Source organism: Falco punctatus, assembly GCF_963210335.1.
Source record: "Falco punctatus genome assembly, chromosome: 1".
NCBI classification, from domain to species: Eukaryota; Metazoa; Chordata; class Aves; order Falconiformes; family Falconidae; genus Falco; species Falco punctatus.
The window spans coordinates 105,564,787-105,592,210 of NC_137580.1; the positions used below are offsets into that span (position 1 = coordinate 105,564,787).

General features: G+C 47.6%; 3 protein-coding genes and 1 long non-coding RNA gene across 6 annotated transcripts; 1 reads left to right on the forward strand and 3 right to left on the reverse strand.

Annotated features, from left to right (window-relative positions):
• Positions 1-2,541: 2,541 nt before the first annotated feature.
• ALKBH4 (alkB homolog 4, lysine demethylase) lies at positions 2,542-7,992 on the reverse strand. The gene is made up of 3 exons (XM_080368160.1): positions 7,860-7,992; positions 6,833-7,030; positions 2,542-6,325 (listed from the first exon to the last, which is right to left on the reverse strand). The coding sequence occupies exons 1-3, from the start codon at positions 7,959-7,961 to the stop codon at positions 5,684-5,686; spliced, it is 942 nt and encodes a 313-aa protein (XP_080224286.1). The 5' UTR covers positions 7,962-7,992; the 3' UTR covers positions 2,542-5,683.
• Positions 7,895-24,455, forward strand: LRWD1 (leucine rich repeats and WD repeat domain containing 1). Of its 2 annotated transcripts, none has more exons than XM_080367761.1 (16): positions 7,895-8,032; positions 10,140-10,286; positions 12,398-12,632; positions 13,629-13,748; positions 14,938-15,090; positions 15,788-15,928; positions 16,498-16,839; positions 17,464-17,590; positions 17,838-17,947; positions 18,418-18,625; positions 20,219-20,291; positions 20,384-20,524; positions 21,227-21,324; positions 21,937-22,098; positions 23,093-23,217; positions 24,086-24,455. In XM_080367761.1, exons 2-16 carry the CDS (start codon positions 10,207-10,209, stop codon positions 24,224-24,226), a joined length of 2,256 nt encoding a protein of 751 aa, XP_080223887.1. In that variant the 5' UTR covers positions 7,895-8,032; positions 10,140-10,206; the 3' UTR covers positions 24,227-24,455. The 2 variants fall into 2 exon arrangements, with proteins under 2 accessions (XP_080223887.1, XP_080223888.1); XM_080367762.1 differs by lacking the exon at positions 7,895-8,032 and adding an exon at positions 8,283-8,568.
• LOC308054942 lies at positions 15,098-24,086 on the reverse strand. 2 transcript variants are annotated; one of them, XR_013924314.1, is made up of 3 exons: positions 23,627-24,086; positions 22,077-22,213; positions 15,098-15,253 (listed from the first exon to the last, which is right to left on the reverse strand). It is a non-coding gene; the product is annotated as an uncharacterized lncRNA (long non-coding RNA). The 2 variants fall into 2 exon arrangements; XR_013924315.1 differs by lacking the exon at positions 15,098-15,253 and adding an exon at positions 21,331-21,773.
• Positions 24,360-27,003, reverse strand: LOC308054935 (DNA-directed RNA polymerase II subunit RPB11). The gene is made up of 4 exons (XM_080368407.1): positions 26,864-27,003; positions 26,579-26,668; positions 25,568-25,742; positions 24,360-24,884 (listed from the first exon to the last, which is right to left on the reverse strand). Exons 1-4 carry the CDS (start codon positions 26,914-26,916, stop codon positions 24,849-24,851), a joined length of 354 nt encoding a protein of 117 aa, XP_080224533.1. The 5' UTR covers positions 26,917-27,003; the 3' UTR covers positions 24,360-24,848.
• Between the last annotated feature and the right edge of the window lie 421 nt (positions 27,004-27,424).

Sequence of the window (27,424 nt, forward strand, 5' to 3'; positions counted from 1 at the left end):
TAGGATGAATCTCTAATCTGTACTTTGCACTGTCCTTTAATATCAGTAATAATAGGGCTCTGTGTGCTGTGGAGCTTGAGAGGTGTTGACGAAAGCATTCAGCCATTTTTGCAATTAAAAAAAAAGAAAGTTTCACAGTGTGCATACAGTGCTGTGAAAGCAATGTAGCTCATTTGGAAACAGCCAAATCATTCACTTCTTTGCAAATATAATACACTTCAGCAAATGGAGAAATGCAGCAGAAACCGTGCTTTGAATTTGTGGAATAACTTGGTGAGGCTTTGGTGGGACTGGATTGAAGGTAAATCTCAAGGCAGCACATCTGTGACTGGAGTGGGATCACCTTACTCCAGCGGGGAGTCAGAGGTGCGGTTTGAGATGATGTCCCAAGGGTGGATGCACTTAAAACAGAATAATAATGTGCTTTCCCATCTCTGCTTGCAGCTTTGTTTCTTGTATTTCTCTGGGCACTGAGTTCTCCCTTCTGTGAGAAGCCCACGGGAGTACTTTTGGTCTGTGACTCTGGTGCCTAAGACCTCTCTCTACATTACCCATCACCTTCAGGCTGTAACTCCTTTCCCAACATCATCTGCTTTTCTTGCTCCTGCCTCTCTTCCTCCAACTTGTTTACACTTTTTGCTGGATCCAGACTCGTGCTGCAGAAAGGTTGCTTGTGGTACCAGCCACGGCAGTTCATCCGTAAAGGAGTAGGGATGTTGTACTTGTCCAGACAAGTGTTTCAATGCTAAAGCACCAGAAAATCCTCCTTGCTTTTGCTGCTGCCCCCGTGGCTGTCGGCAGGATTCCTGTGTGTCAAGCATGGAGATGCCTGCCTTTCCACGCCATCACTGGTGTCCCAGCCAGGCTGGCAGCACGCTGTGTCACATCCAGGTTTGCCTGCCAGCGCCTGGCCATGTCTGTCTCGTGCTGTCACCTCTGTCGGTCCTGGGGTGTCCCAGGTTTTGTGTGGCTCCATCCCTGCAATGCCTGCACAGAGATGCTTCTCCCAAGGGTCCCACGCTGGGGCTGGGGCTGTGTGCTGAGGATCTCCCCTGACTGTGCGCTGAGGATCTCCCCTGACGTGTTAGCTGTCTGTACCAGCCTCGGGCCCTGGGGCACTGCAGGTTGGCGTGGCTGTTGCCCTGATTCTCAGCTCCCTTGGGCTGTGACTTTCTGAACCAGTTATTGCTTTGTTTGGGCAATTTCTGCAGTGGGGCTTGCTGCAGGGGACAGCCACGATTGCACTCCAGAGTCCCCCAGTCATCCTTCAGATTTTTTTGGACACTTTTTGCCTGGCAGAAGAACACTTCCAGTGCTGGAGGGACCCTGACTGCCCACCCTAAAGCGGGGAGGGAGCTGTCAAGGACAGGGGTACAGCCCTGCTTCGTCTTGTTCCAGGCACCTGCCTTGGTTGAGTGGCTCAGCTCTCTCCTTCGGTCATTAGAAGGAGTCAAGACCAGGCATGCATGCGGGCTGGAGGGAGCTGTTGGAGCCAGAGCAGTATCAGGTTCTCCCTTTGCTGTGCCTAGTGGCAGCAATTCCTCTGGGAGCTCCCTATTTTTAACATTGCCCTGGGGCAGGCCTGGCTCTGGTAGCTGCTGCCGTAGTTTCGGTGGATATGTGACTCTCTGGGAGGCTTTATGACCAGAGGAGATGGAGTAGATGTTGGATTTGACTGTCTGGGCCTGACTCAGTTGATGGATGAAAATGATACTGTGCAAGAGCCCCAGGGTGGAGCACGCGCTGCGGGAAGCACTCAGATATGTGGAAGTGCTTATAGAGAGCTGGTGGGGTAGGTGCAGCTGCAGAGTGAACATCCTTCGGTTCCCTGACACTGGGACTTGGGAATGGCTGTGCTGGACTCAGGGATGGAAGTGCTGGGTGCCCAGCTGGCTGCCAGACCGGTTGCTCACACTTTACATTCTCCTCTTGCCTTTCCATGGCTTTATGTGGGATTTTATAATGTCCTTTCTCTTCTTTCCCTGCCTTCAAACAAACAAACAAAGAGCTTTCAAGTTTCTCTGCTGCTATAGCTTTACCTTCTACATCTTGTGGCATCCACTTTTAAGACAGATTCCTCAGTAACTCCCCCAAGCTGCACCCTCAAATTCAGATCCCAGCACAACTGGGCCAGTGTGGTTATGTTATGATTAATTTCTTGTAGGCTGTCTCCTTTTATCCTTTTCAAAGTGGTTTCAGTAATTACTGACCGGCTGAATTTGGAAAGCATTCCCATGAATACCTGTGTGTACGACTGGGAGCTTGCCTTCTGCCCAGGGTTGTAACAACAACGAGTGCCAAGTGCTAGAAGAAAAAAAAAACAAACCAGCAAACCCTCTGTATTTTAGCTTTGCCTGTTCTTTATCTCTGCATGAACCATATTTAATGTAGAACAATATATGTATCAGTTATTGTCCAGGTGCGTGAGAGAAACCAGATAAACTTGCTAAGTTTTACACTTCTTGCTGATTTCAGACTGATTTTTTGAAAGGCAGCTCAAGTCCTCCAGCATCCTCTATGGGTTAACTTAGGGGTTGCCTTTTTCTTTTTTTTTTTTTTTTTTTTTTTTAAATAACCTTGGTCAGATACTATCCTTCTCCTTTTAAAATACAAAAGTAGACAATCATTAGATGCACTTTATTTTAATGAGGGTCTGGGTCTTTTTATGTGTTTTACAAGTGCTAACCTTGGTTAAGGAGATAAACAGCTGTGATTAGGAATTCCTGTAACATAGAACCCAAGTGGTTTGGGTTGGAAGGGACCTTAAAGACCACCTAGTGCCACCCCCTGCCACAGGCAGGGACCCCTTCCACCAGCCCAGGCTGCTCCCAGCCCCGTCCAGCCTGGCCTTGGGCACTGCCAGGGATGGGGCACCCACAGCTGCTCCGGGCAGCCTGGGCCAGTGCCTCACCACCACACAGTGAAGAATTTCCTGCTGATATCTAATCTAAATCTCCCCTCTTTCAGCTTAAAGCCACTTGTCCTGCCACTACATGTGATCATCATGAAGACCATTAAAGTTTTTTATGTTAATAATACTAGCACAGCAACCAAAATTCTTTTAAGAGCCAATTAATTAAGATTAAAACCTCTTTTCTCAGATTTCTATGATACTCGACAGTCTAAACCAATTGTTAATGTACTGCAGCACGACAATTCTGGCTTTTTAGGAGAGAATGTACCTAAAGTTTTCCAAAGTAACACAGAACCAATGGGTGTGTAATTGCATTTTGATCTGAGATAATGTCCAGGAGGCTGTTCAACAGATGAAAAATGTCAGAAGATAGTAATGGCAATGAATGTGTAGTGATTAGGTAAGTTTTGGACTTCAAAAACATCTAGACAAAAGCCCTCAGGTTTTGGCTCGGTGTTTAATTATTTGCATTTCTTCAAATTTAAGGTATCAGCTAGGAAGAGCTGGAATTTTCTGGCAAGAACGGCAGCTTCCTGTATAGCTCAATCGAGGCAGAAAAATCCAGCCAACAAATGCAGAGCACAAAATGATCGAATATTAATGTATCTTGTTATTGTAGCACTCTGATTCATCAGAAGCCATCATCTGCTTTCACTGTGGAGAGAATGGAACAGCAGGTATGCACACAGAGAGTATTTAACAGGCTGAGAGCACAATATGAATCTAAAAGGGAGCATTGGTAATGAGGGCCAAACATTAATGGCAATACTTGATTGCTGCAGATTGCTGCAGAGGCTCGGTACTGAAAGGGTGAGGATACGGGCTCAACGCTTGCTTTATCTGTGAGTGTCTGCCCTGGGTTTCCTCCTGTAGCGTGGCTTTGTGCTGAGCTCCAGCAGGCTGCCAGCCCTGTCCTCCTGCTTGGCCAAAGGTCCTCTGCTTCCTCTGCTCCGACAGCAGCTCCAGGTGCTGGCCTGGGGACATAGTGCTCTCTACAGCTGCTGAGCCCTGTGGATGCCAGCGGCAGGATGCTGATCACACCAGCCTGCTGGAAAAAGGTTAGGAACCACTGTTTGGAGAGCACAAGTCCCTGCTTTAGGGAGTGAGCTGGAGAAGTTGCAGCCTGCGAGAAATTTCCTGGGGTAAAATTTCGCTGTAGGCAAGCATGGCCCGCCTGTTGCATGTTGGCTGGCTGCCTTTGGAGTGGTGGGTTTCTGTCAGGCTACGCCGTGACTGCTGAAACTGCTGCTGGAGCACATAGGTGATGCTTGCCAGCTGGTCTGAGTGGAGGTTTGGGGTTTAGGACTGCCCGTGAGAGCCCTGCTCTGAATCTCTGTTGGAACTATCGCTTAGCCAGTGTCCACAATTGTTTAAATACTGGGCTAAACTGAAACTCTTTCATTGCAGCTGCGAAGGACTGTAGTTTTATCTGCTAGCTTAAACTGATAAAAAAATACCCCGATTCACCCAACTGATTTTTAGTAATCGTTTTGTTGGCTGGAAAGCTTTAGTGCCTGATGTGGAGGGCAGCGTCAGCAGCACAAGTGCATTACTATCCAGTAAAACCTGTGCACTGTGCCAAGGAAGTACTTCAAGGGCAGAACACAGCCGCGCAGGGACGCTGAGATCCCATGTACAAATATGTCCCCTTTCCTTACCAACTAAACCCAGGCAGCACTGTAAAGTGTCGATTTACTGCTGTAGGTATGACTGTGCTGAATGGTTTTGATGACACAGCTGTGTTTATTAAAGGATCACACTTCTTCCACGGCACAACTTCATTTTCAAGAGCACAGAAGTTTTGTTCAGAGCAGACAGATGGCCTCAGATCAGCTTCTGCTGCAAACGACTACTTGAATCTTAGGTACGAAGCATGATTCAAACCTGACTGCTGGAGGTGCCAAGAAAAAAAATGATAGCCGCCAATGTTGCAGTCTGTTGCCCAGCTTATTCCCAAAATCAGACTCTTGCTACTGAGAACTGACAGCGGGATTCAGAGATGACAAACGATCAGAAAATAATACAGTCTGTGCAAGTCTTTGGTCTGAACTCTGTCCAAGCTGTCTCTGCAGAACAGTCGGCATCGGCCCTCTGCAAATGCTGCTTTTGTGTAACCTGTATCTTATGGGACCAATGGTATTTATGATTAATCCTCACTGTTAGAGCACGAATCTTCAGCAAAAGATAATTACTTTAATTAGTTCTCAGCGTGTTGTACTATCTGTGGAGAGGTGCTTGCTTACCCTCCTCCCCTGGAGAGCTGATCTCTAAAGGACCTATCTGAAGCAGGTGAGAAGCCAGTTGTGTCCCTACAGCACAGTGCAACACTAAAAGCAGTTCGGCAGAATCCAGTATGGGCCAGGAAAGGCCCATAAAAAATCTGCTGCAGGGCTTGGGCTGAATCTGTGCCAAGGGCTTTTTGATATTCGGTTTAATGATTCCAAGTTTCTTTCTTGGTTTAATGTAAGTGTTTAAGAACGAGCTATTTGCTTTTTGCATTTTGTTACAATACGGCTAATGAATACAACGGCTCATTTCTGACTTTCACCTAAAAGCTCCCATTGCCCAGGCAAGTCTTTGGAGAAACCAGCAGCCCACCCCTTCCTTGCACTCTCTTATTTCTGTTTGTCAAATCTGCATTTGATTGAGCTTATCTCTATACACACCTGGTTTCTCACACACACTTCAGAAATAAACAGAGTTCTACAAATCTTGTACCTTATTTTTCAAATTTCCTAACAAAATGCAGTTCTGGCTTCCTCTTGCTGATCACACTGGTCTTCCTTGAAATGAAAGAGCTATTTCTAGCAGTTCTTTACCCAGTTCCTCATGCCTTCCTCCAGTGCTGAACTCTGCAGACAGCTCCCTGAATGTGACACAGATTCGGCGATGCTCTATATGCTTGCGGTAAATCGCGTGTTTCCACTTGTACCGTGCGTCACCGTACAGCACCACCAGAGACCTTTGGGGTAAGTGAATGGCAACAGTCACCTCTTTACTTGGAACAAGCCTTGGGGATAAAATGCAATCGATTCCCTCTTCGCCTGAATTTTTGCATGCTGATGTCCGTGAAAAAGATCCAGAGGGACTTAATTCCCCATTTTCTTTACTAAAAGTGGGAAATAATTGGATATCGTCCACTGAATCACAAGACATGGATAGCACGGTTTTTGAGAGCAAGTTTAAGCTAACCAGACGCTCTCCCCAAAGCCACCAGTCATCAAAATGTGGGTCGATGGCAGAACCTCTTTCTGGCATGTAGTCCAGATTACATTGCTCAACAGGTAAGAAACCACCTAGTACAGAGCAGGCTTTCATTTGTGCCACAATCTTTTCACTAAAACTTGGCAAACCGGTAAAGCTGCCAGCTTTCAGCCTCTGTTTCTTGAAGTTCACTTTGGGTCCATAGTCCTGTTGGAAAAGAAGAGGGGGAAAAAGCTAATGTTAAGGAAAAACCCCAGAGAGGGCTTTTTGGAGAGGCTGTGATCCCTACCAGGGCTCACGGTCAAGCCATGAGAGTTCTGTTCTCATCTCTTCCAGTGACCTGGTCAGCAGGTTGCAAAAGGACCCAGTGAAGCTACATTAATCACTATGGAATTAGATTTCTCACCTGTAAAGTTAATCACTATGCAATCAGATTTCTCACTTGTAAAGTAAAAATAAGCCAAAACTGCCACTGCTTTCACGTGGAGATTGTGTGAAGTTTAATGCCTGAACATGCACCATAAAATACTGTTTGTTGCAACTATCATGTATTTTTGCAAGAAGCTGAGTTTAATTACAAGGAATTCTTGCAATTGATTTCAGGAAAAGCTTTTAAAGGAAAATAAAGCTTAATAAAGCATCTAAATATTTTCGGGTTTAACTGAAAACAGCTTTCCTTTTCCAGAGGGATCTAAGATCAAATGTACTTCTAACCTGTTTCTTTCGTCCAGACTGTGATGGTTTCCAGTCATCTTGATCCATCAGTCCAACTATCTCAGATTCTTCATTTTCGCTAATGAACTCCTCCATCAGAAACACCCCTGGAAATGGAAATGCCCAGCCAGCAAATTCTGAGCACTCATTTCCTTTAGCTAGGCCTGTTGCTGGACAGTAAGTGAAATTATCTTCTCCCTGTGGAAACAACAATGGAGAAGAAAAAAGCACTGGGTAGAAACTTATCACAATGATTTACTCCTGCAACCTTGGAGTTACAGATGGAAACTGTCTGTGCAGGATTCTTGTAGACATGAGAAATTTTTCAGCTGCTTTTGGGGAACAACTCTTCCCCGCTTTTTTTTTTTTTTTTTTTACAGCTGCAGCATTACAGTGCTGCTTGCTTGAAGCCGCTTTTCTTTCCTAGTGATGTCTTTATCCTGAAAAGCCAGGGGAAGAACAGATGAGCCCTGGTACCCAGTGTGTAAGGAGATCAGTGTTGGTATTTCTCAGACCAGCTGTAGAGATATGGTTTGTCATATTAATAAATGTTGAATGAGGAGAGTTGATTAAAAATCACCCAGGCCAGAGGCCTCGGCTGTGGCAAACCCGCCTCCTCCTAAAGTACGAACCCCAGGTGGGGTCTGCTGGGGTCTGCAGGCGGGGGGGGGGGGGGGCGGGCCTGCAGCGCTGCGCTTGGCGACTACAGGGGCTCACCCCACAGATACCCCCGGGGGGGCCGCCGGAGGACTGCGCTTTGTCCCCAGCCTGCACCCCCCTGGGGCCCAGCACCCCCCGGGCCCTGCCGCCACGGGGGAGCCCGGCCGGGCCCGGCCCTGAGGGGAACGCGGCCCGTGTGTCGCCCCCACCCCGGGCCCGGCCCTGAGGGGAACGCGGCCCAAGTGTGACATCCCCGCCCCGGCTCGGCCCTCGCCCCCCGGGCCCGCCCCGAGGGGCACACGGCCCCCGCTCCCGCCGCCGGCCCCGCCCCGCCGCCGGTCCCGCCCCGCAGCCCCCTCCCCGGTACCTGCGGGGGCGGAGCGGCCTGCGCGGGCCCCTCGCAAAGCAGGCAGGAGCGGATCCCCTTGCAGCCGCAGCCCGGCCCTCCGCCGCCGCCTGCCGCCTCCATCCCTGCCGGCTGCGCCAAGGATACGGTGCCCCCGCTCCGCTCTCCCCTCCCGCGGCCCGGCCCGCTGCCAGGTGAGGGGAGCGGGGAGGGGCCGGGGCCGGGGCCGAGGCGGGGCGGGCGGGCTCGGTACAGGCCGGGCGGTGGGTGAGCGGTGGCCACCGGGGGGGGGCGCGGACTCGCTCTCCCAGCAGCCCCCGCGGCGCCGAACAGCAGTGCGGGGCCCGGCCGCGCCGCGGGGGCTGCTGGGAGTTGCAGTCCCGCCACCCAACGTGTGCGCACACAGACACCCCCACCCCCCCGCGGGGGCGCCTCAGGCCGCGGGCCGCAGCCGGCCCTCACCGCGGGCTCGGGGCGGCGTGAGGCGGCGGCCGCGGCCCTCAACCGCACCTCGGCGCCAAGCCAGGGCCGCTCTCCTTGCCCGCGGGCGGCGCCGCGGCCTGCGCCCGGCAGCCGGTACCCCGCGGCCCGGGCACGGTCCCCCGCGGCTGCCGCGGCCTGAGGGGCCGCCTCGCACCGCCGGAGCCACCCCTGGCCGGGCAGGCACCGCTGCTGCTGGCATCTGCCAGTCACGCCAGGCCCTCCACGGCGTGGCTGAAGCACTGGCCTGGTAGTTATAACTAAATTCATTTTAATTTCTTCATTTCAGGCTGTTGTCAGCCCTGAACCGACACCCCACCGTAGGGGGGCCTAGGGGCGCTTCCCTGGGGCGGGTGGGGGTCGGTGGCAGCTTCTGGTGGCGGCTCCTGGTTGGGCAGGTTACAGGGCTTGCCAGGCCCTGGGCAGGTTGTGGGGCTCACCGGGCTCCGGTTCTGGGGCTCACCGGGCTCTGGTTCTGGGGCTCACCGGGCTGGGGGTGGGTTGCGGGGCTCTCCAGGCCCCGGGTAACTGAACGTGCCTTTCGCAGTGTTGCCCGTGTTTTGTTGCTGGGGCTGTGATACGTTGCGGCCTTTCCATAGTGTCACAGGTGATGCGGCTGTGTCTGAGGCGTCAGTGTGGCCAAAAAGAGGGTGAGGGGAACACCCCCAGTCAGAGGTGTCAAATCTTTCTTACAGCTACCCGAGCTTTGGGAGGGTTATTAGGCTCAGCAGGTAAGGGCCTGATCCAGTGGGTTGGTTTTTAGTGACAGCTCTGGCACTGGAAGGATCGAGCCCTGCCCAGCTGCTGTTCAAACTGGTTTTCAGGCTCAGTGCTCTTCATGTCGGTAGAGAATATTCCGTACAGGAAGGATTGTTCTTACTTACAGTTGTTAACAAAGCAGTGCACTGTTGCTCATCAAACCCAATGGTCCAGGTGCTGTAGGCATGTTACGGTGCTGAAGTCAAGCCTAAGGACAGCTTAGTGCCTCGCGTGTTCCTCACGATTACTGGAGTGGCATTCAGGCAACAGTGAGGCTAATGCAAAAAGACAGTAGCGAGCCTGGCCTTGAAGCACTTTTCTCTTTTATTTCCCACTTGGAATCTGTGTCAGGAAGAGTGGTAAGCCACAAACCAGTAATTTTGTGAAGTTGCTTTGGCCCTATCGGTGTTGTTATTCTGAATACCGGTGTATCCATGTGTGTATGCGCACTATCCTATCCACTGGGATGCATGAAAACAGCTGTTAACTACCAAAAATATAGAGAATACTGCTGATTTTTTTCCTTGAAGAGGAAATGATGTTATTGATTGGCAAATAAATTGGCAAATTTCTGGTAATTAATTTAGTTTTTCAAATATTTAGGGAATTTAGAAGTCATCAACCAAGAGTCTGTCCATCTTTTCAGGCCAGTGAGCCTTCCTTGGGAGGAGCACATTCACAACAGATGTATTTATTATTGTTTGTTCAAAAGCGTGTTGGAGTTTTTGAAGGAGAGCCCTGTTGCTCAGGAGGGGTACAGACAGGTAACAGTGAGATTGTCCTGGTCCCGAGTGCCATCACCCCACGGACAGCTTTCATCGACAGGGTCTGTTGCTTTAATAGCCAAGGGAGGTGTCGCTGTTGCTTTGGAGATGGGTTGGGTCAGTGTGTTGGGAGCATGTGCCCAGCGTAATAACAATCCCTGGTATTTTCATTTCAACTGTGTAAAAAAAGGCGACTTCAAACACAGCAGCAAAATCAGCATCTAACATCATAACGTTATTTTCCCCCCTTTTGGAATCAGTTGAAAAGTCTTCCTCTTACTCCTGTTTGTTTTACCAGGAAGGTTACGAGAAGAGATCCTACAGTGGACTGATTAGTGATTCCAGCAGAGGGGTGGAGATTAAAAATGTCAAAAATTACTACAGAACTTCTTTTGGAAAGAGCGGTTCCAAGATCTACGAGGCTTCGAAAGATTGAGACGCTGAAGTAAGTGCAGACAGGCCCATGGAAAATTCCAGCTGAATTCAGCCTGGGCAATCTTTTTTTTGTCTTTCTTCCCCAAAGCATTTTCAGTGGAAAAAGATAGTTACAGTTACAAAGCACAGAACGGGAGGTGGCATTCTTGATGCGCGATCAGTGAGCACTAGTGGAACTGCATTCACTACATAGGTTATCAGCAGTTACCACCTCTTTTCACCATTTATATTGTATATATGCAGCCACCTTCTTTCTCTAAAACTGCTTAAGGCTAGATCTTGATTTCCTAACCCTAAGATATACTCTCTACCCCCCGACAACACTTCTGTCTTTGCTAGAAATTGCTTAATATGAATAAGAGAATCCCTTCTGTCCTGGATTTTAGAGGGTTTTAAAAATGGTTTTGGCATTTTTTCCACTCCCTCTGTCACTTTGCATCTCCTCTAAATCCAGTTAGGTTAGTACCTCAAATGTTGTGGAGAGGGAGGAGAAACTCTGACACACTTAGAAACCACTAAAAACAGTTCTGTTGCTCAGATCCTTAACAGAGGTCATTGAAAATACATGTCTTTCCAAATGTTTAATACAGTGGAATTTCCAGAGCTAGTCAATCCAAGTGACTCAGCTGGGCAATTCCTGGCTGGTGCCTTTGTTGTTTTTGTTACTGATATAAAAGGTTTGGGTTACATATGTACTCTTTAAAGTTACTTATTTTAGTTTGTCTTGTGCTAAAATAATTGTTTTTAGAGAAAAATTCAAAAGTTTATCCGAAGAGTATAGGCTGCAGTGAAGCAATGAATTTCTAGAGCGTAGCTTCTTCCGTGCAACTTCATACCATGATTTTGAAGGGTTATATTTCAGAAAGTCCATTTGGGGAACACTGTTGTGTTTCTCCCCAAAATGACACAGGAGTCACACTCAGCTTTGCAACCAGCTGAATTCTGTTCAGCCTTTCTTAGGTGCTTGGACTGGCTGGTAAGGCTTCTGAGATGGCAAGGGAAGAAGTGGTCTTGCTTCCTAGTTTTATTCACCTCATTTATTCATGCTTCATTTATATTTAGAAGGCCTTTTTTTACTGATGATTAGGGATGGAGATTGTGTGTGTTTGTTAAAGGAACTCAGGCTTGCGTCCTCAAGAGATGTTGGCTGTCAGGACTAGAAGCTCCCTTTGGAGCTCAGCTAAACAATCTAATCAAATCTAAATGACCCTTCTTATAATATGCAGGTTTAATTTTCTTACAGAGAAGGGGTATTTTTTCCCCCCTCACAAATATTTACCACTTCTTCTTTCAGGACAGAATGCCTGTGTTTTGATGGCAGCCTTGGGATTGTTAGGTGGATTTGCGTATTTGCCATTGGAAGTTTTTGCAGCGAAATTCACTGTAAAAGAAATGGAAAAATTACTTTTTTAATGAAGGTAGTTCTCTGAAAACAGCCAAATGATTTGGGGACCTACTCTGCACTTGACCTGAGCTTAAAACTTTTCTTCTCTGTGTAAGAAGTTGAGTCAGATCAGTAAACTGGTATAATTTACCACACATTGTTGTGTGAGTGCAAGTGCCAGTGTGAAGTGAGGAGGAGGGCAGGACTAGCCTTTTGGAATCGCCATAGTCTTACATTACTCACACCAGTTTTGAGATGGTGCTTTCTAAAAAATGAGTGAAATAATGAATCTAGTGAATTCTGTGGACAGGGTAGATTTATGGTGGTGTGTCTTGTATTGCCACAGCTTTTTTTGTTGAATTTACATTGCAAAGAAATACCAAAATTATTAGAGGTGTAGTAATTTTTCTATGAACAAGAACTTTTCTGGTGATTTGTGACTCACAGCCAGCTCTGTTACCCTTAGGAGGTTTATCTGGATTGCAGGTTAATTGTACTGCAAATACTTTGGTAGACTTGAGTCTCTGGTGGTGTCTGTTAGCTCAGACAGAGCATCTTTTCCACGTTTGTGTGCTTGCAATCCAGGATGCTGTGGGCAAGAAAAAGGTTTAGTCAGATTTACCCAGTGAATTGTGCCAGACTGAGGGATGCCACCAGGTGGGACCTTGTATCCTGGCAAAGTCAGCACTTGTTTTTCCAAAGAACCGCAGATTGTTCATGTTCTCTTTTGTTTTCAGCCTGTCCAAGCTGCAGTTAAAGACTGGAGACTTAGACCCACGTTTGTTTTCCCGTCTGAGGCATCTGCAGAAACTAGATCTCTCTGATAATTTACTGGACAAATTTCCCAACAGTCTAACCCTGCCTGATCTGCGTGTCCTAAACTGCAACAACAACAAACTGGAAGATGTAACTGCTCTGAAACAGTTCCCTCTGCTCGAGGAGCTAACCTATGAGAACAATGTGTACTTGACAGTGAGTTACCTCCTATCCTTACACATTAAATAGAGGGGGGAAACAAAGAGGGGTTTATGCCTAGTTCTTATATACTGTTCTTAGCAAGTGTTAGGGCATCTGAGAAAGCAGTCAGTCTTTTTGCACCCCTTCACCAGTTTGCCACTGTTTTCCAATCTGCAGAAGTGGTGACTTGCCCAAAACTACTCAGATATTAAAATCTGGGTATCCTGAACTGATTCTCCAGACCAGAGTTCCATCTTAGGCACTTTATCAGGCAGGATATCTTATGCTCATGCTTGTGCAAAATACAGTAATGACTGTGAAGAAATGTCCTTCTTATACGTTAGTTTTAGTGCCCCTTGTACTCCGGAAGAACAAACTTGGCCCACTGATGAGGGGTTAAACTTGGTGATTCGTCTAGTTTAGGTTTTTTGACTTCCTCGAAGAGGCTCTGCTGACTATACAGTTTAAGTATCCAAAACTGTAATTCTGTTTCTGGCGTAAACTGGCATCAGCCACCATCCCTGTCCCCAGATGCTTATTTGCTGTTGCATGCTGGCAGAAGTATGTGTGGCTGTATGGTAAAACGGACTGGGGAACTGGTCTGACCTAAAACGCACCTGACCCAAAGGCACCCTGCTGGTGTTCGTTTACTTTAGGCAGGGCAGGGCTTCCTCTGCTAGATGCTCAGAGTTGAAGGATGTGAACAGAATACCCTGCATTGCACTCGGACAGGAGCAGACGAGCCTGTTTACACCGCCACCACCTTGTGTAGGATATTAGTACTGCATAAGTCTAGGCAGGTCTTTTGTCTGCAGTTGGAAATCCCAGCTAACAGGAGAACTTTAATTTATGACAAAAAGGTGATATTCAAGTCGGAAGTGCTGAGAAGATTTTATGAAATGGCTTTTCCTGACTAAATATGTTATTCTCGTCCTTAGCTGTATTTTAATAAAAGACTAAAGCTAAAAACTATGTGTACAATTTTTTAATTCTGATGTCTTCTCTTTCTAGCTCAACGATGACTATAAAGTTATGTTTCTTTTGCAAAATCTTCGGCTACTCAATGGCAAGGATATAACCAAACTGGCTAATCATGTGAGGCGTGTCAATAGTCGTAAGCTCACCAGCAAGGTAGGATGTGTGATATTTTCTTAATCTCTAAACACCTGAGAAGTAACCAAATGCAGTTTAATGACAGAGTTGCAAACACCTAGTGGTTAACAGTAATTCTGGTATGATCTGAGTGCAGCCCGCCTAGTAAATGTCTTACTGCTGCTTTCTTTGGCCGCTGCTTGCATTTGCTCTACCTGTTCTGTGTAGCCAACTTCTGCCTTCAGTTTGAAGCACAGATCAGGGTCAACAAGGTCTGTGTGTGATCCGCTAGTTTTTCAGGTCACTCTGATCACCTTTCAAAAATGGGAGAAGCCTGGTGTTGACATAACAGTTGCATACACCTCTCCATCTAATTTACGTTACTGTCCTGACCCCAGGAATGGGAAGCACAAAGGGAAGCTCAGGATAATCTTGCTTTTTCCAGCATACACCAGGAATAAGGATTTGTTCTTTCTTCCTCAGCTGTGCATGTTTGGAACTGTGTTTTTGCTCATTTACATACCCAGTTTAGCTCCTGACAGATTGTCCTCGCCAAGCATGTTGTGATCTTGAGCAAAGTTATTGTTCTATTAAGAAAAAGGGGCTTTTTTTTTTTGTGCAGTGCTGCTCTTACCATTTGTATCCTGGTTACTTGATCTTGTTAATTCCTTTTGTGTAGCAGTGGTGGACAGATCAAATGCTGAAGACTGGGGTGGCTTATTATGCTAAGTATTATCTGCGTAATACCTTGTACCTCAAAGGATCTTGGTGAGCACTGCTCAGCCTCTTATCCTGCAAGCAACTGGGCATGGTGGGCTGTTTAATGAGACCCCCAAATGCCCCCCCCCCCCCCCCCCCCATGCTGTTCATTTTGCGCCGTTACCTGTGCCCCAGATACCTTCTCCTGATGGTGTTGCTTTGGTCCTGGCTGCCCAGTTCTTACTGCTGTGTCTAAATGTAAAATGTCAGTTGGGTCCAAATGCTTATGGGTGCGTTATTATTATGCACCAGAAACTCTCAGCTCAGAAACTGCTGATAGGTGAGCAGCTGCATGATTGTGCCCCATAGTTCAGAAGTTTGAACACTGATAAAATAAATGGAAGCAGTGCCATCATGTAGCTAGCAGAGCCTCAGGGTTGGGAACTTCTTGAATGCTTTCACAAGTATGTGCTTTGCCGCTCTGGTTTTCTGTAGTATTTCATTGAATAAACTCAGTCTTTCTGCCTAGGTTACTGCTCACTGGGAAAAATTCTTCCGTGACCAACTTCCTGAGAAACACACAGCTGAGCAAGTGAAGTTCATCAAGAAAAAGTTCCTGAAGTCAGTACAGACCAATGTAGTATACGGACCCAGCTCACTCAGTGAATTCACCCGCTGGCGGGTAGGTTACATTTCACTTAGCCTTCTGTTCTTCAGGCAAGGACTCCGCAGCCTGATTCTGAAGGATTGGATTAAAATGTTCTATGGCTTTGGGTTCAGGGTATCAGGGCTTTTGCAGACAAGTGGTATCACTTTCTGGTTTTCTTCACTGTTTTACTGAAGCACTAGGAATAAATGTGCACAAAGTTGCAATGACTGTCATTAAATGTTGTTTTCTAATTCATAAGCAATAATGATACTTGTACTAATTAACAAGACTGCAGTATCCTTAGTAGTTAATTATTTGCAAATAACTGTAACAGCAACCTTCAGTCTTGGTGGAAGCTATATGAAAGGATAAAAGACAATGACAGAACTGTAGTTACTCCCATCCCAGGAAAGATACCATTTAGTTTGTAACATATATTAATTATATGTGCACACATGTGATTGAGGCTTCTGTCTCTCCTTTGTCTTGTCTCATTGCTGTGCTGTAGTTTTTGCAAATGTGTACCCTGGGTGCACGTGACAAAGTGAAGTTCTTTGGTCATGTAATGTCAGTGGAGGACTTGACCCACCAGGCTGTCAGCCAAGGATTCCTCCATCACTTGTGAAATTCACATAGAAAACTCAGCAAAACAGCTCTTGTCATTACACATCAGGGTTTGACTGCTGTTGCTTTTGTCTTTTTTTAACATATCTACATATTTACTTCTAAGGTGAAAATGATTGCAGAAGAGTTTCTGGCATACACACTGGGTCTGGAGATAAACACAGATACTGAATCAGAGGAAGATATGGATGAGAATGAGGAAGAAAGTACAGAAAAACCCAGGGAAGCTGCAGAGGACATGGGTCAGGTAGGTGATCTCTCCAGCGACATCAACAATGTCCTTTTTGTTTCTTACAAATTCAGTAGCACTTGTCAGTTTACATTTTTTACGCTTTGGTAACCATAGGGGCAGTCTCAGGCTCCAGCCTGTATTCAACAGCCAAGACTTGTTCTTTTCGGCCAGATTGAAGCTTTCCCAGCCATGTGAAGGCTGAGTTGCTCTCCAAGAGGAGGGAGCTTCCATTCTCATAGGAGACCCAAAAGATTTTCATGAGTATAGTCCTACTGACTCCCTTGAAATGGCTGCAGACTGAACCTCTCGTTCCATGGACCAGATTTGTTTTTCCACATCATCTGTAAATCACAAGTAACTAGGACAAGGGAAGGGAGATGAAAATGAGGCTGGCTGTGTGATTTTTCCTTAGCTTCTGCCTCTAGGTGCTCTGCAGCTCTGGGCTGTCTGATTCTTGGAACCCAGTCTGTAACCGTGGGAGGGTACTTGCACTTGAATAATTAATGTCTCTGACTTACAAATGCTCTGCACATCTCGGGGAAGTTAGAAACCTTCTGCAGAAACTGACAACATGTCTTATGTAGGTCACGGTAATGCCCAGCAAGAGGAAAAGAAGCAATTCAAAACAAGGCTCTGGAAACAAGAGGTCCAAGTCCCGGGCAAACACCAAGGAGGAGGCTGTAGTTACTACCAGGAAGTCCAGTCCTGTGCAGGATGACCCAGCGCCTGATCAACCAAGAACATCGAACCAGCCAGCCAGAGAGGCAGCCCCTGAGCAGGGAGCTGAAGGGACACGAAAGAATGAAGAGCCATTGCCAAAGGGGCAAAGCAACAGAAGATCCAGCCAGTTGACAGGGGAACAGAAAAGCCAGGAGCAGGACAACGGAGTTATTAGCTTGATCCCGGTGAAGAACTCCAAGGGCAAGGTACGTTCATCAGCCCGCTTGAGACTGGCTTTCCGCCTCTTGGTTTAGCGGGAGGAGCTGCATTCAGATTTCGTCAGAGCTCTACACAGCTTGGAGCTCATAATTGGCCAGATACATTGTGAGTTATGGATTTTGGTTTGGGTGTTGTTTTTTTTGTTTTAAATCTCTCAGAGGCGTCAGGGAAGGCCCCCCCCCTGGAGACAGTGAATCCCCCGCAGGGGATGGATGGACCAGCGCTCTGAAGTGGTGCACTGAAAGCCTGTTCTTAGAAATGGGACTGGCATATCTTGCTCTCGGGTCAAACTGATGGCTGCGCGGGGAAAGGTGTTTCCCCCTCAGCTCAGACCAGTGGGGGGATCTAAAGGGTTTTTCACATTTCTCTGCAGCAGAAAATAGGGTTCACAGCTGGGGTCTGCCGGGCACATCTTTCTAAAGTTGCCTGCTGGTTTGGCAGTCTTGAGCACTGGTGGTACCTCAGTCTCTCCTGTTCTCTGTAACACAGAAGGGCTGAAAAACACTTCAGTTTCTCCGATTGCTGTGTTCAGTAGAAGGTTCTGTCAAGGCAATCACAGGCAAACCGCTGTCAGGGGAATGAATTTTCTAAATGTGGATGGTTTATTGTAGGAGGATGTCAGTGCAGAGCCATTGCATTTTCTTCAGTGTCACAGTAAAGGCAACAGCCGTGAGGATTTTAAAACGCAGCTGTGGTCCTGTGTCTTCGAGCCATTGCTAGACTGTGGAGCCAGGAAAGGTGAGCTCTTAAAGAGGTTTGCAGGATTCCCAGAACCACCCGGCTCTGGAATCCCAGTGGACTCCGTGCATTAGACCCCTGCTCCTTCAAGCTGTAGTCTCCATTGTCAGGAAGAGACTTGCTTACATACTTCTCCTTTGATTTTGGAAACAGGAGACTGGGAGAGCACCAGGCAGTGATAAGCTGCAGTCTTTGATGCGTTATCCATGAACCTGGGAACTTCTCACCTGTTCTTTTCATCTTTCAGATCCCATTGTGAGCTCCTCCAGAACCGTGGCAACATGTGGAGGGGAATCTGTCTGTCTGATTGATTGTGAGACGGGGACGGTGCTAAAAAAGTATAAGGTGGCTACAGAGGTAGGTTGCAAGTGGGAGGAGTAAGCATTGAATGGAAATACCATAATCTATATGTGTATACATACATGTATACATAATATATATTACAAAGAGTTCTGAAAGGGTTTCAGGCATTAGCATGGACAGGTCTTAAAAGGATGAAGATAGATAGCAAGCATTTCTTGCTTATCCTTTTAGCCTGGTTTGGGTTTAGGTTTTTATTAGTTCAAAAGATTAGTCTGCCTCTCTTCTCGCACAAGCATGCAGATGTGTGTCCAGGCTGCTCAGACTGCTTGACAGCACAGAGGAATAAACATCCTGGTTTGATAGTTTGTGTTCTTCTGAGGGTTGTTTTGGAATTCAACGCTCTGGCTTGAATAGTCGTGTCATTTCAGCTGAATAGCTCTCATGATAGTTGTCTTATCTATGAGCTAACAGCTATCCTGCTGGCTGTTCTCTTTCATACTGTTCTTGGTTTCTTTCTGTCCTAGGAGTTTTTCAGTGTTGCATGGACAACCCTCACAATGGTAATCAGCGACAGTTGCAAAAAATCTCATAATATCTTGGCGGTTGCTGGGAGGAGAGGGATTGTCAAGCTGATTCATGTGGCGGCTGACTTCTGCTACGGAGAGATAAAGGCTCATAAAAAGCCTATTGCTACTGTCTGCTTCAGCCCAACTCGAGAAACTCACCTTTTCAGTAAGCCTCTGGTTGAGAATCTCTAGCTTTAGTACCTAATGCAGAAAAGGCTAGGGTTCCTTAACAAGGGGAATTGTCACCAGTGCAAGCAGGTGTGGGTAGGGACCGCACACACATGCAAAAAGCACGGACAGATGTTGTGGAGAGAGTATTGTTAGTCTCGTATGGCAGTAATCTACAGAAGGCACAGATGGGTTCAGCCACAGAGCCTGGCCCTTTAGCTGAGGTGCAGCAGCTCCCGTTTCTCTCAGTAGCCCTCAGGACGGCTGTCACGCACACATTAGCCACAAACAAGCCCAGCAGTGGATCCGTTCCACAGGGATGAGTAAGAAGAATAATAGCCAAGGCAGCCTGCTGGGGGCCAGGCAGCGAACGGTCAGCTGGCAGGGCTCTCATTGAGCATGGCAACAGTGGCAATGCAGCGTATAATGGCCTGTTGGTTTTCATATTTTCCAACCAGCAAAACCATGTGCTTAATTGCTTTTGCATAAATGGAAAGGTTGGTGTTGGTTGTTTTTTTTTTGAGTTGTGCACCTCATCAGAAATTTTTATTCATGTTATTCAGGTGTAGAAGAGAGTATTGCCACAGTAGGCCCGCAGAGACGGAGGCTTAGAGGCTGGTAGGCAATGAACCAGCATCACAGCACAAATTGCAGCTGCATTGTCAGGCCTGTAAAGTGAGCTGTTACAGAGCCATTCAGGCCACACCTGCACCCTGCAGCACATTGTTTCTCTTGCCTACAGTTACCCACATCCTGGAGTGGTTAGAGTGGTCCCTGAACCATTAAAAAGTGGAAAAATTTTTTTCAAACACAGGTATCTGTAGTGGATACTTCTCAAGAAGAAGCTCAAGAGTACAGAGATCCAGGTAGAGGGATAAGGTGGTTGATAGCCGAACAGTGGCGTGGACAGCAAGGCTCGTTCTATTGCATAGAAGAATTTTTAGTAATAAAGTGAGAGTCTTTGTATGCCTGTTTGGGGACAGGACACTAACCCATTAACTTTTGAGTCTGAGGGATGCCTGAGATTTCTGATTAGCATCCAGATTTCTCTGAGTAATCTGTTGGGATTGTTTCCGCTAGCAGTATATTAGCTTGGTGACAAAGACAGCCATGAAGTGTCTCACACTTCAGGTCAGTGCCTTAACTTTCCCGGTGGGAGCTGCTGTGGATGTGAACACAGTAAGCTGTGGATATGTGGAATAAAGTGGCATCTGCCTCAGAGTAGAGGTTGGAGCTCCTATTTTAGATTTCACTAGAAGCCACGACCAGAAACATGAGCTCAAAGGGGCACTAATTAACGATGTTGTGAAGCCACAGCTTAGTAATGGACACCAGGAAACAAACTTTGGTTTATCTGCTCTTCTTAGAGCACAGGATAAGAATGCAGATTATTGACCGTGCATGTTTGACATTGTCTGTGAAGTGGTGTTGAGCCAGGAGCCTCAGTGCTTGCTGCTGTCCTTTAATGAGCTCTCTGATGCCACAGGCTTAAGAGTGTTAGAGCCTGTGACACAGGTAGAATTGCCAGCTAGCATGAGAAGAGGCAGATGAGCAGCTATGTCACTACCTGCTTCTCTTCTGTATCCCACAGCTGCATCCTATGACAAGCGAATTGCACTCTGGGATATTGGGATTCCAGACTGTGACTACAATTTCAAAGCAAGGTAAAGGTTCAAAAAACAGGTGCGGCCAGTCCAGGAACCTTTATCACATCACAGCACCACCTTAACTGCTTTTTTTTTTCTTTTCTTTTTAGCCAACTGCTGGTGCTGGAAGCACTCTCTATTCCCTTACGGATTGCCCTTGTCCCCACCTGCCCAGATCAGTACCTGCTGGCTGGCTGTGAAGGCAGCTGCTTTGCCTGGAATATAAAACTGGATAAGGAACAAAAAAGCAGGTGAGAACCAAAAATTGGGGCATGCATTTGCTTTATGTAACAAGAAAAGGCAGCCCTGGCAAAGGCTTTATTTCTAACCGAGGACGTCTGAGCAAGAAAAGCAGCATGTCCTACCACACTTAAAAGAAACTCCCCTTCCCGTAGCAGCAAGAAAAAATACTAGCATAATGTTAAAGGAATGTTCAAAGCTAGCAGCCCTGAGCTTGTGTTGATGCTCCCATCTAGCTTTCAAAGCAGGAAAGCTGACATGAGTGTAATCCAACACCCTAAAGCTTAAGGGTGTATTGTTTTGAACTAGTGTAATGGAGTGTAAATTCTTGGATCGAGTTCCAGCCTTGCAGCAAGGCCTACCCTGCTTCTGGAACACGGGGTTACCCTGGAGACTGGCACTTTCTGGGAGCACAGGAAAAATTACAAAAAAGAAGTAAGTGAAGTCATGCCCTGCTGACATACACTAACCCAGATGCCTCCAAAACCAGATGAAATAAAACAGCAGTTTCGTAAGCAAATGGGCTTCTGCTATATTAAGAAACCCAGGTGGCTAAAAGTGTAAGTTCAAGTGGGAATTCATCTTGAGGTTGGCAAAAGACTCGGTAGCACGTGAATTTCCTCCCACGTTTTTCCTCCTGGGTTTGTACCCAAGTGCTCTTCCACTGCTGCCCATTCAGGACTTACTCGTTTCACTCTTTCCCCCTTCTCCAGGCCTTTTGAAGCCGTATTCCAGTTTCCTGATGAGGTTGGAAACATGACAACATCTCACAGGGTTGACGGTTTGGCTTTTCTGAATGATGATGTTGTTGGTGAGTATAAACACAATGGCCCAATCCAGACCAACAGTCAGGTATCTCAGCATGTGGCAGGCTGAAGCCAGCACGATGAGCAGAGGGACTGCATGAGGTGTGACTACCTCTACCTCTTCTTTAGATTTTTGGGGGCTACACAGGATGGAGATGTCTCCCAGAATCGCTTTATCTTTCCCCAAAATGTGGGCTAGAGGTGTAGACCCATGTGTTAGCAGGTCTGGAAATCAGATGGACCCATCCTTGAGAGCACACTTGGCCCAGCAGTGCCGAAGCAAAGGGAGGAGAGCTTCCTGCTCAAGGGCTGGTGGCAGCAGGGTTTTTTGCAGGGCAGTTGGGGGTTCCCACATCTGGGAGAGCGCTTAAAGCAGCGGCTGGATCTTTCTGAATAGCTTATGCTTGCTCTACAATTCAGGAACTGAAAAATCCCTCTGCAGCCTCCACTTATCCTGAAATTAAGGTAAAGGAGGTGGAAAGAGTCACTACTGGTATCAGGCCCCACATCTTAAAAGCCACGTTCTGGGTGGGCCACCTTCACCACACACCAGCCATTGTCTTTGGGTATTTTGCTTCTCAGGCACTGACACAACCTCTCCCCTCTTTCTTCCCTAGTTTCCAAGAGCTCTAAACCAGGATGCATATACTTGTGGAGCTGGAGTCGATCTTTTGACACAAAGGGGAAAGGGAGCCAGCGAACCGTCTCCGCAGTTATTCTAGCTGAGCTCGAGTGGTCCACGACAGACCTGTCCTACCTGATGCTCAGCACCTGCCCAGGTAGGCAGCGCCCTTCCTTGGGGCAAGCAGCGAGGCGGTACCAGTCCCCCTGTAGCAGAAATGGCCACACAGGTCAAGGTTTAATCTGCAGAGCTGCATGCGCCTCCGCTTCCACCTGCCAGAAGAGCCCGTAGTTAGAGGCAGAGGCCTGGATTTTTCCTCACCAGAGAGAGTCTGGTCTCCCCTCTGCAAGCAGCAAGAGCCCTCACCTCACTGCACTGCAGCTCCAGCACTGTGCAGCAACAGCCACCACCAGCTGTATATGAATAATATAATAAATAATTACAGCTATACCATCTGCCAAACAAGGGGGAACAGCTGAGGCTTTACAGCATTATGTGGACCCCTTTCATTATCAACACAGTCTTCCTTGGGCAGGTCTTCAGAGCACGCAGAGCTGATGGATGTGGTCCTGTAGCTTTTCTGGAGCCATTTTAATGCTTGGCACGTGTAAAGTGAGGTGTCGGAATGCCACACAAGGGGCAGCTGGCTTTTAAGACTAACAAGGAATAGAGCAGGGGTCCTCAAACTACAGCCTGCGGGCTGGATATGGTCCTCCAGGGTCCTCAATCCAGCCCCCAGTATTTACAGACCCCTCACCCCCCCTGCCAGGGGTTGGGGGGGGGAAACCAAGCAGCCGCAGATGACTTCCTGCCACTTAATTCATGTGCCAGCCCCCTGTTTAAAATGTTTGAGGACCCCTGGAATAGACTAATATGAGCTGGTCACTTTCCCAAACCAAAAAGTCTAAAAAAAAGACAAAAGAAATCCCAAAATGTTTATCACTAGTTTTTCTCTATAGCCAATTTATCTTTGAATGAAATTATTTTTTTCAGAGCAAGGTAAATCAATGTATTTGTGCTGCCAAGAGAATTTTGCTGAAATAGGACATCCTCTGCTGGGATCCTACAGCAGTGTCTTGAGCTCTGGCTTTATAGCACAGTGGCCTCTTGGTTCCACACTTGTTTTCCAGCTTCTTCTTTTGGTCTCACAGCAAAAGACTATGTGTTCTGCGGTGACGAGAGAGGGAATGTATGGATGTACAACCTCTCAAACTACACCACAGCGTGGAGCTCTGCAAAGGGAAAGCACTCAGACAAGAGGATCCCTCCCACACAGGTAAGTCTCATTTACCCTCCGAGGCTGTGGGCCTCCCTTCTGCCCCGCTGCAGCTGACCCGAGTCTGCTGAGCAGATTTTCACCAGAACACACTTAGTGTGTTCTATACCTAACCCTCACAAGCAGTTAAATCGATCTCCAGAGCATGACCAAGGCCATCTTTCAAATCTCACACAAACACAACTGTGACAGGACTTGGGAGCTGTACAGCAAGTTCGTTTGCTCCTGCATCCTGCAGCTTGGCAACTTCCCTAGCAGAGGGGCCCCCTCTAAAAAAATAGGTGGTTAAACTGCAGAGCCTGACAACACAAAGTGCGCAGGCACCATTTCCCTGACGGTGAGCGGCTGTTCCCTAGAACTGCACGCAGGAAAGGGCTTGCTCCTCCTGTAGGCTCACGCACCCTTCTACCTGTTACTTCCTTGGCCTCCAGAGAGTTCTTTTCTGGGCAACTGCAGTTCACTTGCATGATGAAGTCTCTGAAAGGACAATCACACACATGCTCAAAGGTTCTCGCTGCAGAGCCTGCTCGTGAGCTACATTGTATCTAGGTATGAAGGGGCGCAGTGTTCTGTAAACTTTTGGGAAGTGTATTGCCCAAGCCAACAGTCAGTTCCTCCAGGACCAAGGGGCAGCTGCTTTCACTTTTTCCTCTGATGAAGTCCTTCGGCACTAAACCCTGGTCCTTTAGGAGGAATACCATAAAGGTGCACCTATATGGGGAAAGAGGAAGAGCCTTTTATTCAGACTTCCCAAGGCCATAGCAAAGCAGATTCCTCAGAGCCCCACGTGCCAAACCAGGCCTTGCAGTAAGGAATGCACCTCCCACCACCGCCGCTCCTTTCCTACCCAAACTCTGTGTTCTCGTAGATTCTCAAGTGGCCAGAGCTTCAAGTGAATGGGGAGCAGCTGAACGAAGTCCTAATAAACAATGTGGTATCAGATCCTACTTTTACTTACCTTGTTGTTCTAACTAGTGTGAACATAACAGCAATTTGGAAGAAGTCATAGTTTCTTGTAACAGTTTCATTCCCGTGCTTTGAAATAGTGCAGTATTAGTGACTGTTACCCATGTAACCATGAAGTTTTCTAGACCAGCTATCACATGCAAAAGGGGAAAAAAAAGTTTGTTAAACTCACCACATCATTGTAAACATCTGGTTTCTTTTACTGTAAGTTTTCACAATGTGTGCATTTGTTTTATAGAAATGACACATAATAAAACAAAATACCAGTTCCATTGGCAGTGCCTAGACTTTTTGAAAAGGAAAAGCAGAAAGTTCATCTACTGCTATCACTCAGTACCTTCTTATTCTGGAAGAACACTCACAATAAACTCACCAGCAGCCCAGTACAAATGTTCACCTTAAGGCTCCAATTAGAAAAGTAGAAATCATTTTAATGACTTATCCATCAAGTCAAACAAGACATACATCCTCTTGGCAAAGTGCCTGTCTGGCATAAAAAACCCCCACAAAACCAAACCTCGAAGTATCACTGCTGCTGTCAGAAATTAAACATAAAGTGGGACAAGGGGGAAAATAATTTGCCATGAAGAAAGGTTTAAATGTAGCATTCAACTGAGAGATACATCACTGCCTCAGAAGTACAGTTTGCTCTAAATGGGGTGATTTTACTCAATTCCTTCTTGTTTGTCTTTAATGGCAACCTGTAAAACACAAACAAAAATACATACACTAGGATGAGAACTGTTCCTGGACCGGAGGAGGTTAGGTCAACATAACAAGTTTGTGAAACACAGTAAGAGCCACAGTCAGTGGAAATCTACACCATCCAGAAAAATAAATGAAATCATTTTTCATGAAAAATGAAAATCAAAACATATTTACAAAATTGGTGCACTGTTACCTTTTACCAGCACTACACGCAGACAGTATCCTATTCCTAGCCTCCTTGGTTCTGTGTGAATAACCTTTTGGGCAGCTTAGGCCTCAAAAATTGGGGGCTAAATACAGTTGCACAGAAGAGCAGAAGCAATGAGAAACAGTCCAAAACCAAACACCTGTCTTGAGTTTTGGCAGATGTAAAAAAAAGAAAACCACTTGGAAGAACAGAAAATTATTTTCTACACTAATAAGGCTGTAAGAAAACCAGTACCAGCCACCTATGGAATCAGAGAGCAGCCACAGAACCCTTGTCGGGCATGCAAATAGCCTGTAAGAGCAGCCAAGCTCCAGCATCCTTTGACAAGAGCAGAGTAGCGCGGTGCTGCACAGCTTCGCTGGCTTTACTGACCTAAAATAGCAGCCCTAAGATAAACAAAGGGTGGGGGAGTGTAACTTTAAATTGCAAGAAGCTCAAATACTTTAAAAAACAAAGAAACAAACCTACCCTGAACCTCTCCTCCAGGAGGGAGAGCTCACTGATCAAATCCGTGATGGCATTGGTGAAAGCTTCCTGGGGGCTGTAATCAGGGGTGGTTTGGACGCGGATGATAATTTTGTGTTCCAGTGGGTGCGGGACCTTGTACCCTGCAAATAACACCTGGGGGTCTTTCAGTAACTGCCTAGAATGGAAAAGCAGCAGTGAACAACACAGCACAAACACAAATAATTTTTACAATAAAAAAATGATTAAAAAGTCACATTTCTGATCAGCTTTCCCAACGCACTTTCAAACAGGGCAATATAAATGTGTTTGTGGAGGCTGTTCCCTCCCCTTTAAAGGCAGAATTGCTTTGCACAGACCTGACAACACAGAATCATGGAAGGGTTTGGGTTGGAAGGGACCTTAAAGACCACCTAGTGCCACCCCCTGCCACAGGCAGGGGCCCCTTCCACCAGCCCAGGCTGCTCCCAGCCCCGTCCAGCCTGGCCTTGGGCACTGCCAGGGATGGGGCACCCACAGCTGCTCTGGGCAGCCTGGGCCAGCGCCTCGCCACCACACAGTGAAGAATTTCCTGCTGATATCTAATCTAAATCTCCCCTCTTTCAGCTTAAAGCCATCACCCCTTGTCCTGCTACTACATGTGATCACCATGAAGACCATTAAAGTTTGTCTTTTATGTTAGTAATACCAGCATAGCAACCAAAATTCTTTTAAGAGCCAATTAATTAAGATTAAAACCTCTTTTCTCAGATTTCTATGATACTCGACAGTCTAAACCAATTGTTAATGTACTGCAGCACGACAATTCTGGCTTTTTAGGAGAGAATGTACCTAAAGTTTTCCAAAGTAACACAGAACCAATGGGTGTGTAATTGCATTTTGATCTGAGATAATGTCCAGGAGGCTGTTCAACAGGTGAAAAGTGCTGGTCCCCTCAAAATTTACCCACTGACACAACACACAGAGGCAGACAGACACACACACCCCCCAACGCCCCCCCCAGCCTTCACTCACGACTTGATGATGTTCCCCAGCGTGTGGTCCTCCTTGTTGATGGTGAACAGGCAGGCGTTGGGCACCTTCGTGTCCTTGTTGATGGTGATCCTGGGGGGCCACAGACGGGCCGGTAACGCGGGGAGCGCCACCGGGCGCGCCCCCCCCTCCCGGTAATGGCTGGTGCCCGGGACGGGCAGGCCCCGCCGCCCCCCCCGAGGGCCGCCCCCCGCCCCCGGGTGCGCCCCCCTCCTTCCCGGTGACGGCTGGGCCCCCTCCCCCGAGGCCGCCCCCCCAGCCGCTCACTTCTTCTCGCCCTCGAAGAGCAAGAAGGACTCGAAGGCCGGAGGCGCGTTCATCCCGCCGCCGCTCGCCCCGCCGTTGCCACGGCGCCCGCCACGTCACTTCCGCCTTATGTCACTTCCGCTTTACGTCACCCTCTCGCGGCGGCCGCAGCGCCACCAGGCGGCCGGGAGGGCCCCGCCCCAGCCCCCCCGGGTGACGTCACCGTGGGTGACAGCAGAGAGGGGTCAGCGGTGACGCCACGAGGAGCACCACCGCCAGTGATGCCCCCAGCAGGACACCAGAAACGGCACCCACAGGGCCACCAGTGATTCCACCCACCACCAGCACGGCCACCAGAAATGGCACCCGCAGGACTGTCAGTGATGTCCCCAGTACCACAACCAGTAGCACCACTAGTGATGCCACCATTGCCACCACCAGCACTGCCACCTGCAGAGCCACCATTGATGCCACCACTGCCACCAGCAGGACATCAGAAATGGCACCTGCAGAGCCACCGGTAGGGCACCAGAAATGGTGCCCAGAGCCACCAGTGATGCCACCACTGCCACCAGCACAGCC

Coding starts and splice junctions, on each gene's coding strand:
- ALKBH4 (XM_080368160.1), bottom strand. CDS start 7,961: ATGGAGGCGGCAGGCGGCGGCGGAGGGCCGGGCTGCGGCTGCAAGGGG. Junction 7,031..7,859: donor AGGCCGCTCCGCCCCCGCAG/GTACCGGGGAGG, acceptor TTGTTTCCACAG/GGAGAAGATAATTTCACTTA. Junction 6,326..6,832: donor AGTCTGGACGAAAGAAACAG/GTTAGAAGTACA, acceptor CTTTTCCAACAG/GACTATGGACCCAAAGTGAA.
- LRWD1 (XM_080367761.1), top strand. CDS start 10,207: ATGTCAAAAATTACTACAGAACTTCTTTTGGAAAGAGCGGTTCCAAGA. Junction 10,287..12,397: donor CGAAAGATTGAGACGCTGAA/GTAAGTGCAGAC, acceptor TTTTGTTTTCAG/CCTGTCCAAGCTGCAGTTAA. Junction 16,840..17,463: donor TGAAGAACTCCAAGGGCAAG/GTACGTTCATCA, acceptor GGTTTATTGTAG/GAGGATGTCAGTGCAGAGCC.
- LOC308054935 (XM_080368407.1), bottom strand. CDS start 26,916: ATGAACGCGCCTCCGGCCTTCGAGTCCTTCTTGCTCTTCGAGGGCGAG. Junction 26,669..26,863: donor CTCTTCGAGGGCGAGAAGAA/GTGAGCGGCTGG, acceptor GTGGCCCCCCAG/GATCACCATCAACAAGGACA. Junction 25,743..26,578: donor CTGGGGAACATCATCAAGTC/GTGAGTGAAGGC, acceptor TTTCCATTCTAG/GCAGTTACTGAAAGACCCCC.